At 51.8% G+C, this 16,159-nt stretch overlaps 1 protein-coding gene across 4 annotated transcripts in view; it reads left to right on the top strand.

Moving 5' to 3' along the window:
* The first annotated feature begins 390 nt into the window (after positions 1-390).
* MYT1 (myelin transcription factor 1) overlaps positions 391-16,159 on the top strand; it is a 61,525-nt gene continuing 45,756 nt past the window's right edge. For 3 of the 4 annotated variants that reach the window (XM_086760408.1, XM_086760407.1, XM_086760406.1), the window contains exon 1: positions 826-1,040. In XM_086760408.1, coding sequence (XP_086616534.1) covers positions 959-1,040 — 82 coding nt within the window. In that variant the 5' untranslated portion in view covers positions 826-958. Of the gene's footprint in view, positions 488-825; positions 1,041-16,159 lie in introns of those variants that run through there. The other variant, XM_086760409.1, reaches the window with a different exon arrangement.

The raw sequence follows: 16,159 nt of genomic DNA, 5'->3' as shown, positions 1-16,159 counted from the left end.
AAATCACTCACCTTCTGCTGGGTCTTGGAGAAGGGAGGGGGTGCGAGGGGAGAGGGGCTGGCGGGGCTGGGAGAGCCCCAACTCTGTGTGCACTCAAGTCAGCAGCTCCATCTCTCTCTCTCTTTTTGATGCTATACTGTAAATTTATTTCACCTCAGAGAGTAAACAGATATATTGCAACCCCAAGGGTTCATGGGTAGTGTATTTACAAAGGGAAGGCGCAGCAAGCCCCCTCTGTGCCATTTCCATTAATGAGAGCGGTCATTAAGTAAATGAGACATTGCCTTTAGCAGGCTTAAGAGTTCACACACTAAGGAGTATCAGATATTTAATTGAAACCAACAACCCGTCTTACACGCGTGGTACTGGTGTAGGGAAGTGGGCTGCCCTCCAAGAACTCTCCCCCCACAACCTCCCCCATGCAAATTTCATGATTGGTTTCCGTGATGTCATTTTGCAAAGGGACAGACAATAGCTGTGGGGAAAGGTAAGTCAATATTATGTTCTTTCGCTGACAAAGGCAGATAATGCTGGCTTTTTTTCTTTTTTTTTTTCCTCTTCTCTCTTTTTTTTTTTTTTTTTTTTTTTTTTCTTCCGCTCCCTTGGATTGAGGCAGAGGGGAAAGGCTTTCGGAGCACACAGTTGATGTAAACAGACGCAGGCGTTTCGCCTTTAGAGCACGAAGGCTGGGTTGTTGTTTTGAAAATCGCACTGGAGAACCGAGGGGATTTTTACGATCATCGTCATGCTCCTAGGTCCATCTTTGCTCGCTGGCTGCGAGATGCTAGTGGACATGTTATGCTTCTGACTGAAAAGAGATTGAATAAGACGAGAAAGGAGGAGATTTATACATATTTTTTTTTTTAAAAAAAGGCATCACGTCGCATTCAGCCGGGAAACTTTCTGAATATTTCTGGAAGAGGATGCTCGCCGGGTGCGCGGACCGCGGGATCGGCGGATGCCCGTCCGGAGGGCAGCGGGCGCGGTGTTAGCAGCAGCCGGAGCCGCCGGCGGCCTCCGCGCCCGCGGAGCTCTCGGAGGTGCTGAGCGCGGGTGCGCGCCCGCGGGGCGGGGGGGCCGGGGCTCCGCGCGTCCCTCGACGGTCTCTGTCGTGTCGTGTGTCCCCCCCCACTACAAAAACTCCGTCCCAAGCCTGCAGTTTCGCGTCCCTCGGGTCTTTGGGGAGCTCCGCGCTTTGCTCGCCCGCAGATGCGGGTGCGTTTGCCCGGGTCGGGTCGCCTGCCGGGTGCTCGCTCCTGCCACTGGCAGACTTTTATTATTTTCTCTTTTTTTTTCTTTTTTTTTTTTGTTTTTATTTTTGGTTTGGTGGAGGTTTTTTTTTTTGTGGGTTTTTTTTTTTTTCCTCCTCTTCCCCAGTATTGACTACTTCAGAGTTCTCTATTTATAGCAGCGAGGGAAGTGTGCCATGTTTGTGGATTTCTCCCTATACGTTGACCACGACAGAAATCTGCGGGTTCTTATTTTTAGCTGCCTCGGAAGAGGCTTTGCTTGGCTAATCTCTTTATCAATTTCAGCAAAGTTTGTTGTTGTCGCTGTTGTTGTTTTGCGGGCAATTCGGGGGGAGGGCGAAGGGAAGGGGGCTGGTGCCTGAGGAGATGCTTGCGCTGCCATCGACCCCGCTGAGTTAGGCTGAGTTTAGGGCGCAGTTGCCCGGCGGGTAGGACCGATCCTCCCTGGGTGGGGGGGGGCTCAGCATCCCCCGAGGCACCCCCACACAAAGGGGCTCTGCTCCCGCTATTGTTGAGCCCCCTCGTTCCGAGCAGCCGCTGAAAACAAGGGCAAAAAAAAAAAAGACCAGGGTAAATCCTCACCATCGCTACTTTTAGTTGTTTTTTCCTTTTTTTTTTTTTCTTCTTTCGCTCTCTCTCGTTGGCTCATCTGCTGTTATTATCAGCCTTTTCCATATGGCCACTTTAATTAATGGCAGACAAAAGGGGGTTTGGGGGGAGGGAGGAGGAGGAATCCAGGAATTAGAGTTTATAGTTGGTTTGTCTCTGATGCTGTCATAGAAACCAGAAGCAAAGATGCCGCCTTTCCACTTCTTTGTATGATCCTGTTTATTGTTCCCCAGCCGCGCAGATTGGAGCAGGCGCGTGTTGCTCAGCGCAAACCAAAGCTGCTGCGGCCCGAAAACCCGGCCACGGCTTCTCCCCTTTCCTCTCAAAACCGCCTGCCCTCTCCCCTTCCTTCCCCTCTTACTCCTGCCTCGGGAACACCAAGGATAACTGATTTTTACTTGCCTTTTTTTTTTTTTTTTTTTTTTTTTTTTTTTTTTGCAAGTGGCTGAGGGATCTGTGGGATCCCAAAGGCGAGAAGAGCAGGAAAACTCCAGAAAGTTGGGTTTATCCCTTCCCACAAAGCAGACGGGCGCTGCCCCCTTCTTGTCCCGGCGGAGTTGGGGTCCCTGTGCCCCGGAGCAGCCGGTCTGGCTCTGCCCGGGGGGCACCGTCCCGCGGGGGCAGGCGGCAACTTCCCGGGGGTCCCATCGAGGAAGGGGAGAACAGCCTGGGGGTCGGGGCTTTCCACCCACCCCGGGTTTTGTTTTCTAGAGCTGGGTTGTGTCGCTTAATGGCCCTGGGGTGGGATGGCGCGGGGGGGCGGGGGAGCACTGCCAGCCCCGGGGGCTGGGGGAAGTCATTAGGCCGGGGACTAACTCGGCTGGGCCGCGACTTGCCCCAACAATCGGGGAAGCTGCAAACTGCGGTGGGCAGGGGAAGCTTCGGCTGCGAGCACCCCCGGCCTGCAGTGCCCCGGGGGGAGGGACCGGCAGCGGAGCGGCCCCGGTTGCCGGCAGCCGGATGGGGAGGGCAGGGCTGGCTTTGCCAGACGTAGCTAAGCGTCAGAGCAGCTGCCATTTTAGCAGACAGGGCTAAACTGCCCCCCCAACCCCCCCTCTGCAAGCCTCAGCTTTGGGGTGCTGCCTCCAAACTTGGCTTCTTGATGGGACAATGCTGCTCTTGGGTTTTGGGGAGGGGGAGCAGTGCACCTTAAGTCAGCAACGCACCCTAAACGGGCTGAATTAGCATTGGGAGCTCAGGAATAGAAACTCTTCTCCCTTCCAAAAATCCGAACGTGATTTTGTGTCAGGGCTTGAGGAGGGCAAGTGAGTTTATACTCCCAAAAATCAGCTGGTGCGATGAAAAATGGTCCCTTGCTCCCTCTCCGGTGAGGGACAGAGCCTTCCTTTCACAGCCTGGGGGTGCTTATTCTGCTGGGGGTGCTGGCAAAAGCGGGTTGCTGCCCCACTCGCAGGTCTGGGGGCATCCTTTGCCTCCCGAGAGCTCAGCGAGGAGGGGAAGCGGCAGGTTTACAGTAAAGGCCGGAGGATGTGGGGGAAATCGCCGCGGCTGGGCTGGGCTTCCCAGAAGATATGAAATCAGCTGTGGGGAGGGGAGGGAGACGGGGGAAGCATGGCGTTACCGCTGGGAAGTCAGAGATGAGAGTTTAGTGGCAAAGTGGGGGGCAGGACCTGGTCTCCCCTTTGCTTCGTGTGCGTGCGTGGCAGTTTGTAGATGGGAAGGATGGGAAGGTTTTTCGGCTGTGAACCGTACAGCTTGGTTGCTGGAGCTCTTACTGACAAAGGAAACCTCCTCTCATTGCTTTATAGCTGCTCCCCTTTCTCATGCGCGGGAGCTGAGTGTGGAGGATCCACGCTGGAAACTCAGAGCTAGGAACACACCACCCTTTTCCCTGAGAAGTCCCCTCTTGGAGTTATTTCTTGTGCAAAGCTCTTTGCCCCCTGGCTGTGCAGAGGAGGCTGCCGACCCCCAGGAGGGAGGCTCGGGTGGCCCCAGACCATGGGTTTGTTTCTCTTTTGGGGAGACAGCCCTACAGCGGCGGTGTGACAGGGACTAGCAGGCTGGGATTAACTCCCCCCCGGCCTCTTGGTTCCCAGCTATTTCTGGAGGTCTGACACAGGCAGAAGTTGCTGTCAGGAAACCCAACTCTTCCCACCTTTCTCCTGGGTTTTGCTGGTTTCTACACAGAATAACTCCACCACCTACACACCCGTGCTGGTCTCCCCAGCTGGATGATGCCTGGCATCATCTGTCCCCTGGCATCTCTGACATCCTTAACGTTTCATCCTTGTGTGAAACCTCCCGCCTTCAAATATTCTGTATCACTTCTGAGGCCGCTTACCTTTGCGAAGTAGAAATGTGAACCAGCGCCTGGTCCTTAGAGAGGAGACCGTGCTGTGAATAGAGAAGCGGGATGATAAGCACATGCTTGGAAAAGTTTCTGGGGTGGGAGGAATACTCTGAACCACCTTGCTCTTAGAGGGAAATTATTTTAGGTGAGATTTCTGCTCTGGGAGCAAGGTCAAGAGTAACGCCAAAGAGCAGGGCTGGGGCGTCCCTTCCGCTGCTTACAGAGATGGGAGGGAAATGTGTCACCCCCCACAGCCCACAAATATTTTCACCGAGGAGAAAAGGGCTTGGTGTGCGTACATTTGGAGGAAGCAAGTCTCCCCTCTTGGCAGGTTAATCCATGGGAGGGAATTCCTGAAAGCTCAGCATTTGGGAGCTGCTTCGCTGGGAGCAGCTGCGCAGGGGCTTGGTCCTTTGGGACAGAACCAAGACCCAGAAGGTGACGGGCAGTTTCTGAGCATCTCCTCCCCACGTGGGTTTGCTGGGCTGCCCCTGTGCGAGAGCAGCGGCATGGGAGAGCAGCCCTCAGTTTCTCGGCGCTGGATATCTTGCGTGGGGAGGAGGTTGTTTCTGCCCTGGGAACACCAGGGACCACCGAGGGCATGAACATGTGCTGAGCGCTTATATTTAAAAAATGTAAATATTAAAAATCACTTGGACAGAGCAACTCCTTGAAAATTTGAAACATTTTGCGGATTTTCTGTGGACACTTTTATAGAAGGCACAAGCTGGAGTTTTAAAGGAAAATGCCTAAATACTCAATGCAAAACTAGTGTTTTTCTACTGTTGAGCTTATTCATCCCTACAGTGCTTTGGTGAGGGCTTGCTGTGGTTTTGCAGGTGAGGATGAGGAGGCAGGGAAGGCTTCCGGGCCAGAAAGGTCCAGTGTGGGATCTTAGTGTGAAATCTTGGTCTGTTTAAGCAGGAGTTTGCCCTTTGGGGGACTGTGTTTTGAACATCACTGGTTGCTTTGTAAACCAATGAAACTGGTCGGGCAGTGCCCTGGAGGGACCCGGCACTGGGAGCTGTGGCTGCTTTCGGGCAGACCCAAGAGGGCAAAGGCTCGCATGGCTCCGGCTTGTCGATGATGAGCACGGGGAGAGGAGACGGGCTTCCAGCGCGGCCGGGGCTCCATCCCACCTCCCTCCTCTTCTGCTGATCCAACCAGAGCATCCTGGAGGATCAATCGCCATGCACTCATACATGACTTGGGTGCCCTGTGTGTTTTCTAGCAGTGAGGAAGTGAAGTTGACTGAAAACTTGGCCAGGAAAGGGTGGTCTGGCGTGAAAGGATGGCAGAACAGAGAATTTCCAGGCGCAGTTTAGTTGGGTGGCTGAGACCACCTTGTCCTGCCAGCCGGGCTGTTCCCAGCGAGTGCCAGAGCAGAATAGTGAAGTAACACACTCTGAAATACTCTGCTTTTCATGTTGGTTTGGTTTAAAAACAAAAAAAAAAAAAAGAGAGAGAGATAAAAATTACAATTTTCACCTGAATTAAAATACTTTTGATCTTTGTCTTTCATTGAACTTTTTGCTTCAGAGAGAATAGATTAATAAACACTTTCAAATGGAAAAGCACAGTTTGGAAAGGTCCCCCTTTTATCTGTAACACAGCTTTAACGCTAACGTGGGCCCGGGCTGGTCCCTCAGTTCCTTTTGTCTTGCTGTTTTATCTTAACCACAATAAATTTGCTTTTATTGTGATCATGCTGGCCTTTACTGGTCACTTTTTATTCTTTCCTTTTTTTATTTTGAAGTCAGCACGTTTTAAAAAAAAAAAAAAGCAATGTTATTTTAATCAGACCAAATGAAAGAGCAAATCAGAGCGAGAATTTTAATCTGCCCCAAGCAAAACTGCCTTGTACATCTGTCATGTTGGGATTAGTGGAACTCTTTAAAGAAGCTGAAGACTTTTTAAACAAAGTATTAAACATTTGTGACCTGATTTCCATTCTTACAATATTCTCATTAATAAGAGTGCAGGCTGAAAGACATCTGTTAGGTCCTATTTGTCTTAAGAATATTAAATAAGAATATTGGGGGGGTGGGGGAAATCTAAATGTGATCTTTAGAGCCACAACTCCAAGCTGTGGTTTTCCAAAGCGATTTTATGTCGAACTTGGGGAGGCTGGGGAAACCCAAGTCTTGGTGAAGCCAGTCAGGTTGGATGCTCTGTGTTGTTGGTCTTGGTTGGTGTAGGTTGTTAGAGCTTGGGAGAGGGCTCCCCATGGGCTGTGAGCTTTGCCTGGTGCTCCATCCCTACTTCAGTAGTGGAGAAGAGGCAACTCTATCTTCCTGAGATACAATCCAGTCTGAAATGAAAAATGAGTAGAGATACAGCCTTAAATTGCACCAAACGCAACTCGTACGTCTGCGGCACGTGCATCCAGTGCTGCCTTGGACCAGCCAGAAAACAAATTAGGGAGGGAATGAAAATGTCCTTGGGTTTGCTGCTTGTGTTTTGTTTGACGCTAAGGCAGTTAAAGTAAATGGCCCAGCTTGGGCCCTTAAGGGGGGGAAAAAAAAAAAAAGAGCCAGGCATGTGTTTGGTAAACTGCTTGCTGAAAGAAGCCTTCGCTATTAACGTGGGTATGTGGTTTAAGAGAAGGTTGCTGTCGACTGCAATCTTTGCATCTTGTTTATGCTCACTGGGTAAAATATTAACTAAAGCATCTGATCATAAAGTTCTGGTGTGAAAGAATATCAGCAGGGGAGAGCCATATGGTGCCAGCCTGCTAACAAAATACCGAACGCTGGAGATTCCTTTTTGCAGAAGACTGAAAACTCTCGTTTCCATACATAATACATGAATTCACGCCTTTGATTACTCTAAACATTAGTCCAAGTGGTACAGGCGTCTCTTTGGAGCTAACACAACTTAGGGCATGCGGTTCTCTTCCCCCTTCTTCCTCTACATAAAAGAAATCGATGTTGAGCTGTTAAGATACAAATATCCAATATGCTGTAAGACAATATGTTTCCGAAACTGCTGCGTAAGCCGCCTTTCCTCTAATTAAATATAAACTGCAGCAGAGACTCGGGTTTCTTCGTTCCTTTGCTTGAAACCCTTTGGCAAGCACCTGGCTCTCCCTAGGACGGCGTCCACCAGCCGGGTCCGTGCCCGTTTTGGGGAAGCCTCTCGCTCCTCGCGGGTGCGATCGGACCTTTCTGATCGATGCCGAGGGCTGTAATCGCCTCTCCGAGCAGCTGCTCGCAGGGGTGTCTACCTGAACGCTCTCTGCGAGCCAAGGAGCCCGGGGAATTCAGCGGCAATGGATTCAAACCCCGCATTAGGAGGATCCCCCGGTGAATATTATTATAAGGTACAAGAGGCGGCTCTGGGGGAGCTTTCATGCACACAGTATTTAAAACCCAAGATATTGCTGGCAAAAGCTGTAGGTGACGCTCTGACCACTTTTTAATTCCTTTTTTTTAAACAATCCCTGGAAACCAACAATTTGACGTTGAATAGCCCTGCCTCGTGCTTGTCGCCAGGCTCCCCGAGTGCAGCTTGTTAAGTTTAGTGACGAGTACCCAATTACCTGTGCGTAGAAACACCCACGTAGAGCGGAGAAACCTCCCCAGCAGCTGCCTTTGGTTAACCCACGTTTCGGAGCCCGAGTCATTCCCTGTCCCTGGTGCGCTCCAGCCCAGGAGAGGCAGCTTTGGGGGCTGGAAGGCGATGTGTGTCTGGGAGCCATGGGTTTGGGGCCAAAGCTTGCATTTGAGTCACTTGTTTCAGCTCTTGGGCATCCAATCCCTCTTGGAATAACATCAGGTTTAGCACCTAAATACAGAATTGGGCTTTCCTCTTTCAGCACTGGCTTTTCCCGTTCTGGCTGTACAGGCGACACGGGGTGATGGGATGGAAATGGAGTCACAGCCCAGACTGTGTTGGCTGAACGCCCACTGAAAGTTTTGGGGCAGGGAAGGGTCTGGTCTGCGAAGCCGTGTCCCAAGGGGAGGCTGCTGCTGGGATAAGTGAAGGTGCCAGACGGGTTTTGAGAAAAGTCACTTGATTTCAGCCAAGAGCTTGTGAAAACCTTGTATTGGGGCATGAAGCCTAAACAAGAGCCTTCCTTTGGGTACGTGAGTCCAGTCCTCGCTCTGTACCCAAAACCTCTGCACAGGAATGAGAGAAAATAATTTCCTTCCCTGGTAAAGGCAAAAAAAACCCCCCTTATTTGTAAAAAGTCAAAAGCCTTGGGTGTGAGATATTCTGGGTAAAGTTATCTTGGGCAAAGTTATCCCAACCCGAGCGGCTCTGCAGAAGGGAATGAGAGTTCCTGCCTCTGAAAGCTGAGGTGGCCACGAGCGTGTCTGGAGTCCCAGCTTCTCCTGCTGATGCATATGCTTCTCCTCCATAATCTTGAAGCTTTGCATCCAGCGAGCTTCTGGCAAGTGGAGTTAAAGGTTTGCTTGTTGCCCTCAATATTTTGATGTAATTAGTCAGCAAGCAACTCGCTGCTTTTGCCCAGAGAAATGCTCTCTCCAAGAACACGAGTGACAGGGGAGGATTAATAGCCTTCTGGAGAGAGCCGCTCTGGGTTTGTTTTTTTTTTTTTTTTTTTAAATTTAAAAAATAAATAAATATATAAATAAGTGCCTCGGAGCCATCTTGTTGCTTTCAAAAAAAAAAAAAAAGACAGTCTAAACAGTTAACTTTGCCTGCAGTGTCTCAGAGGAGCGTGGAGTTGTCAGCTCCTCTCTTGCATCCCCTAGAAACTTCCGGCTCCCTCCTGTCGCCGAGCGGCTCTCCTGGCTGCCGGGGAGGCAGGTCGCTGCTGTGCGGCACGGCAGCGCGGGCAGGTTGGCTGCTTCCCCGCCACGCGGGGAGAGTTGCTGCGGAGAGCAAGGATGCCCCATTGGAAAGAGGAGGGTTGGGGGAAAAATGAATTTGGAGGAGAGAGAAACTTCCCAGTTAGAGGATGTGAATGAATCCTTGGCTGCGAGGTTTGGGCAGTGAGCGCGTTGCTGGGGTCTTGGAGTTTCCTGGCTCAGCATCGGGGTAAAACCGCGTCCTGCGAGTGGCTGGAAGGGGGATGAGAGCTGCTCTGAGAGCACTAGCCGTGGGCACCCAGCTGCTACCCCATCCCTCCTCCTCCTCCTTGTCCCCGCTTCGTGTTTGCCAGCAAACGCAGGCTGCTGTGGGACAGACAGAAAGGTGCCACTTGCCTGTGTTTAATTTCAGTTACGCGGGGTCTGCAGGAGCGCGAAGAGCGGTGCCAGCAGGGCTATAAACGTATTTGATGATTCTACATCTTCTTAAGCAAGAGGCGCCCAGCAGCCGCCCCATTCGGCGGCGATAATCCTGGGGGGCCCTGACATCATGGGGCTGCAGTGGGGGCTGCTTTTTGATTCAGCCGTTTGAAGGGCCAGCTCAGTCGCCTCGTTTTGCGGCAGGTTGCATGGCATCCTGTGCACACCCTGGTCTGGGAGGCTCGGCGTGGAAAAGGGCTTTGGTTTGAGGGTGCTGAGCCCGTGTTGTGAGAAGGGATGCTGGTGGGGGATGCGGGGGGCTTGAGAGCCAGTGGGCGCTGTGCAGCGCTGCCTCTTACCCCGGGGGAGTTGTTGCGGCACGATGATCTCACCTCCTTTTATGCCTTATTGCTTCTGTCTCTCTGACTGTGTATGACACACGCTTACGTGTCAACTTTTCACTTCTTATATGGCAGCGGAGAGGAAAGGCTTAATATCATAAAGACAAGCTGGCAGCTGGGAAGGTGCCCACTGAGTCATCTAACTTTGCGTCAGAGGCACTGCCAGCCTCTTCCGTGGCTCTTCCGGGCGGCTTCTCCCTCCTCTGCCTGACCTGGTGTCACACGTGGCAGAAATCCCCGTCCGGAAAATCGACATTGCTTGCTCAGGCAGGTAGCGAGCCCCAGTCCTGTGCTGGGGTCGAAAGGATTTGTGTCCTTCAAACACCTCGGTGTGCCCAGCTTGGGGCAGCAGCAGTGTGGGGTTTTGTAGCTTTTGTAGCTTCTCTGCAGGCACAATGCTCAGGGTCATCCTTCCTCTTCTCTCTTGATTTCCAAACTGATGATGGAGCAGCTTGGACGCAGGGGTGTCGAACACCCGAGCTGGGTCAACACAGCCAACTTGGTCTCTTTGAAGTCCATCTGTGCTGGGAGCATCTCCCTGTCTGGGTGTAGAGCAGCCGTGAGAAAGGGGAGGCTTTGGCTGCTGCAATTGCCGATGCCTCCTTTCACCCCTCAACCTGCCAGGGTGGGCTCGCGCTCCCGGTGCGGGGGGACAACCCCATCCCCGTTGGCAAGGAGATGCGAGCTGAGGGTGGTCTGGTGGTCTGCTAGCGCTGGGACTGCTGCCTCGGTGGAAGTGGAAGCATCACCACGCTGCTCTTCCCGGAGTTTAACCCTTCACTCAACAGCTGGGAGAAGGAGAGGTGAACTAGGGGAGGTCTTGGAGCTGAAATCTCCTAATCTGGTTTGTTCCTCTGCATCCACCATCTCATCGTGGCTGCTTCCCCACTCACCCCTTCCTCAACCGCTCTTCTCGCTGTTCACCTGCGGCCCCACGAGCCCTAATGCCGCAGTGAGCCCCCTTTGTACCGCACAGATACACCAAGCACCCACGCACAACCCCAAAGGTCTTCCCAGACCCCCTCAGGTGGGGATAGCATCCGTGTCCAATGCCACCAGTGCCGGTGGACTTGCTCCTTGTGCCGGCTGCGCTCATCCCATGCAAACCTCAACAGCTTGCACAGGTTTTCTCCTTCTTGAGGGCTTCTGCCCACCAGCGGCACTACAGGAAGGGTTTAACAAGAGAGAAGATGCTCTTGGAACCTCACCTCATTGGGTCGTTCCCTTCGGCAGCAACGTGGCTTGGAGCTGCTTCCTTCCCCCTGGCCCAAGACGCGCTTATCCAAAACCATCTCTCAAAATTCATCTCTGCTCAGTTCTCCTGCTGGCGTTTCGACACATCGGCTCCGCGGAGGCTTTCGATTCGGTATGAAAAGTAATTATTACCGGCGTGCAGTTTAGCAGTTGTGTTTTACAGTGCTGGTAAGGTTAAAAGAAATAATAATAATAATATAAGAGAAACTCAGCCAGAGAAAGTGCCTGCAACATGCTATTTGCATTTTTAAGGAAATACTTCTTTGAGACAGCTTGGGTGAAAGGTCGGCATTTGCATATAAATGGAAAAGAAAGTGTGTGATGCTGGAAGTTACATCTATATTATTTTCTCAGCAGTGAGCTGCTGTTTCGGAGATTAAGGGACGCGGTTTGCATTTGGCTTTTATTAAATAGAGAAGGTACCGGGAAAGCCAAATTAGAACAAAATAATGAGGAAAATGTGCAAGACGAAGGAAACAACATCCTGTTTCTCAGAGATGCTCTCCTGCGTGCCTGACACGTTACACGCCTGCTTGCACACGCGCCGGGCACAAGCAGAGGAGCGTTGCTGAGCAGGGCGCTCTCTGCACGCACAAAAGGACGGATGCTGGAGACGAAGCTGGTGGCAGGAGCGGTCGGTCTGTGCTGTGGACAACTCTGGCAGAGGAGGGGATGCTGGCACTTGTCGTTTGGAAGTGATAAGCCAGGATGTGCTTGATTTTTGTTGGTGTTTGGTTTGTTTTTTTTTTTTTTTTTAAATCTTATTCTTAGGTTTGTTTTTTTTTTTTGTTCAGGCTTGGGTGCGTTTGGAGAGGAGGCTCGTATAATGTTCCTGCTGTTGCAGTAGGTGTTGGGCAACTCTTAGTGGCTGGCAGGGCAAAGGCAAGAGGCAGAGATACCCATGGCTCAGGTCTTGCTCTCCTCTTGGAGGGGGTCAGCACCCGCTGAGAGCTTTTTGAGGCCCTGCTGTTGCCCTGGCCCTTGGAGCATCCCTTTGAGGTTTCCAGAGGAGAACCTCATCGCTTTGTTCTCCCTGTTGTTGGTGGTCTTGCTCACCGTGCTCAGAGCAGCTTTGCATTTCACAGGTCCCCCAAGGAGCCAGGGGAAGATGGGATGTTGACCAGTGTTCACTCTTTATTCTTTTAGATCGAAAGACTTACGAACAGCGTACAAACAGCAGTGCTACTGTGGGCACACAGCATTTATTCTGCTCTTGAAGAGCAGACAAATGATACAAGGACAGAAGGTGAAACCCACCTTCCTTTATATCTTCTGCAGCGCTGTGCAGTGCTTCTGCCACTTTGTAGAAAAAGAAAAAGGGCTCTAATAAAAACTCTTATTAACTGGCCGTGAACACGGGAGCATGAATATTGCTCTTAATGAGGAGAGCCTGTAGCGTCATTGACTTCCTTTGCATCGTAGGTGCACTGAAGGCTTTGGCTCCTGTAGCGCTGGGTGATTCGGAGAAATTGGGCGACACGTGGGTCCTTCCCCGGAGCCCTCCATGGCTCGGTGTGCAGAGCTGCCGGGCAGTGATGGAGAGAGAGGGCCCTGGGTGAAGGACGGTGGCAGCACAGCTGCACGGTGATGTCCGTACCCTGCTCCGGATGGATCTTTAACCTGCTGCTGAGGGCTCTGCTCCCGCTCCAACAAGACGGTTTTGCTGCTTACCTTCTTATTCCAACATGTCCTTGTGTTTGGGAAATCTGAATCTCGCAACTAAACTTGCTCCGGGTCCTGTCACAGGGCCATGGGAAAGGGATGATTACCTCTTCCCATTGAGGACCTGGCAAGGAGAGTTCAGAAGCATCCAAAGCTGCCAAGGATCACAGGGCAAAGCACGAGCTGGCGTGGCCGAGGTGGCCGCAGGGGCTGACGCAGCCGCCTGGCCAGAGGTGGCAGCTGATGGCATCAAAAGCAGGATGAGCCAAGAGGTGAGGTGGCCCGGGGCTGGGAAGGAGGAGGTGAGTCTCTTGTGTGTCATGCAGTGCTGGAGGAGGGAGCTGAGGTGGGGGATGCTCCTTGGACACTGCAGGAATTGCTGGAAGGAGAGTGGCAGGTTCCTGTGGCTGGAGATGGAGAAACAGCAGCATCATGCTAGCAATGACCTCTCTTCTTCCCCTTTGCATGGCCAGATGGAAGCCCTGGTGCTCCCCTCCTCTCCTGTGTTCCCCCATGACCCGCAGAGCTGGGCAGGGCTGTACGCAGCTCTTGGCAGCCTCTGAGCTGTGCTGGTGCTGTGCTGGCCGCTTAGCAGGTTAGCGATGCACGCTGTGCGGTAAGCATCCATTTGGCAGTGAAAGCCATGGAAAGGCTTGATCCTACTGAAATCAAAACTCTTCCTTTCCTTTGGGTAAAGGGAAAATAAACGATCAGAGTGCACATCACAGATTTCATAACCTTTGAAGTTGCAGTCTGTGGTGCTGTAGCACAGGGGTTAAGCTGGTGTTGCATGTTTGTCAGGGCCATGGGATCAAAAATTCAGCTCGCTAGTACGATGAGTTGTTGGGTCTCCAAGCAGCCGCGCAGCACAGCAGGGCACCATCCGGCTCTGCGCTTCGGTCAGAGGGGGCACGGCTCGCGGGGGATGTGGGGATGAGGGAGAGGGATGGGCTGGGTCAATGCAATCATGGAGATGGGAGCAGTGAGAGACTGAGACCAGCCCAGGACGCAAGGGCTGGAAGATACGTATCCCTTGTCAAGGGTAATGACGTTTGTCAGCCTGCTTTAAATAAGAGTTACTAGTAGAAAGCACAGGGCGGCCGTGACTCTTGCACATGGTGGAAAGGATTCCCGAGGTGCTGGGGGAGGATGACCGTCTCCCAGCGTTTGCTCCCCACGCACTGGGGTTCACCAGTTCGCTGCTTGGCTGTTGGTGCAGACACAGTCACAGGGCCAGGTCCCCGCAGCTTGGTCCCAGCTTTACAGGAGGAAACCACTTGTGGCTGCCTCATTTCTCCTTTTATAGAGATTATAAACTCTTTGGGGCTTGTCCAGGTAAGGTCCCAGGTGAGGGCATCAAAGCTGAACTTCTGCGTGATGGTTGCCAAGCTCCTTTCCAAACTTGCTAAGGAAAAGTGTCCTTAGGTCAGCAAATGAACAACAAAGAGCACCCCCCCAATCTGGCTGTGCTACTCCTCCCATCCATACATCCCATCCTAACCGATTATCAAATCATATTTGCTGATAAGTATGAGATGTAATATCTATTACACAGCTGTTAAACCTCAATTAATATGTTTTAATGATCAATCGTTTACTGTGCAATATACAATTAACATCCCGTATTAAATCTGAAATTAAATGCATGTTTGGGAAGCTGAATTTGAAGCACTTGAACGTAGCCGTGCCACAGTAAACAGCGATAATTGTGTGGAGTAGACTGCATTTCTGTTAAACCAACACTCCTGGCACCAGAGGAGAACGGAAAAGAACTGCGAAAGTAGCTGGGTTGTACTTTTTTTGGTGTATTTTGATCCCTGCTGAAGGACCCAGCCTCTTCTCAGCGTGTCGCTGCCTTGTTAACGCAGGGTTCACCTTTCTGATGGAAAATGTGCCTCAAGAAAAAGATGAGGGAAAAATCTTACTCGCACTTGGGGGAGCAAATGAAGATTGATGTGTTTTTCTTCTAGTCCTTCAGTTTAACTGTGCCATGACACAGCTTACGAGGAAAGGAAGCCTTCTCCCTCCATCCTTTCTCTGAGGAGCCTGTCTCTCGCCCCATCGCTTTGCTTTGGCAGATGTAACCTCTGCAGGGGTTTGGAGACAGGGTGCTGCTGCTCTCGCAGGCGGCAGGCAGCCCGCAAACCTAGGGACACGTGTGGGAGCCGGCTGCTGCCCAGGCAGCCCCCACCTGCAGCGACGTCCCTCATTTTCTATTCACCTTCTGCACTCCAAAGCTTCTGGTGAGGTTTGCTTTTGAGGGAACTTTCTGCTGTTCTTTGAAGGGTTTAATTTTTTTTTTTCTGGCAAATCAGTGCTTCTTTCTCTTTTTGGAAATGGAAAGTAAACCACCCCAAGTCTGACTAACAGTCTGAATTGTCTATGGTCTACCTCCCAAGTTTCCAGATCCTCTTGTCTGGAGTTGGTGAGGGTGACCCAAAGGTTTTGTGTCAGGATTCTGCACAACTTGCAATACTTCGGTTCATGGCTGACCTTCCTCAGCAGATGTTTGCAAAGGAGAGGAGAGGACAAATAGTTTCAAGGTTTGGGAAAGAGCCTAGCTTGGAAGAGGACACACTGATGTTTTAGTGGTGGAATGTCATAACTGCTGATGGGGGAAAAACTGCCTGTCTAATGAGAGGGACCCCAGTGCATGATCCAGTTCTGACTGGGTGGTGGGTAGTGAGGATGGAGTGGGTGGGGGGAAGCTGGTGATTTCCTATGGGATGTGAAGGTCTGGCAGTGACCTATCAGATTTTTCAAGAGGGACTGGATGCAGGTGCTCCTGGCTGTGAGCCCTGGCTGCCCCAGCCTGGTGCTAGGAGGGGACCGCAGAACATCCTATTCCCTCTGGGATCTGCTTCCCATGAGCAAAAACTTGCATTTAGGACAATGACCCACAAATCCTCCTGGGTGGTCCAAGCAGGGGTTAAAAGCAGTGTCCTTCACGTAGCCAGTGAGCTGTGTTTCTGCTGAAGCCAGGGTCCGGAGTGGAGGTGGAAAGGGCACAGCCAGCAGTGCAAGCTGATCCTCTCCGGAGACCAGATGCATGTAAGCAGCACAGAGTAGAGGAAATCTGATTCGGGCATTGATGGAGCTGCCTTGGCCATCTGAACCAGGCTGGGCAGAGGGACGAGAGCCAGGCAGGAAGGCGCTGAGCTGCTGTAGCCAACGTGCCTTCAGCCTGGCCGGGCCTCCTTGCCCCAACCTGCAGCCCCTTCCCCTCCTCTTGCTCACAGGGATGAAGGCTGGGGAGGTTGGGATGGGGCCTGCAGCAAGGACAGGCTGGTGTCTTGGGCCAGATTTACTGTGACAGCTTCTGGAGCTCACCCTATAACTTGGGCACACATGAGCGAAACGGGCCCAAAGAGGATAAGCACACGTTGCGTGTGTATGTTTTGCTTTTTTTTTTCCTCCTCAGGTTCATGACCTGTCGACCTTTCAAAAATCTTCTAAGCTATCTTTGGGGTTATT

This window comes from Chlamydotis macqueenii, chromosome 16, assembly GCF_036417535.1.
Source record: "Chlamydotis macqueenii isolate bChlMac1 chromosome 16, bChlMac1.mat, whole genome shotgun sequence".
Classification (NCBI taxonomy): domain Eukaryota; kingdom Metazoa; phylum Chordata; class Aves; order Otidiformes; family Otididae; genus Chlamydotis; species Chlamydotis macqueenii.
Note: the sequence above shows the minus strand (reverse complement) of the source record. Positions and strands in the feature narration are given on the sequence as shown.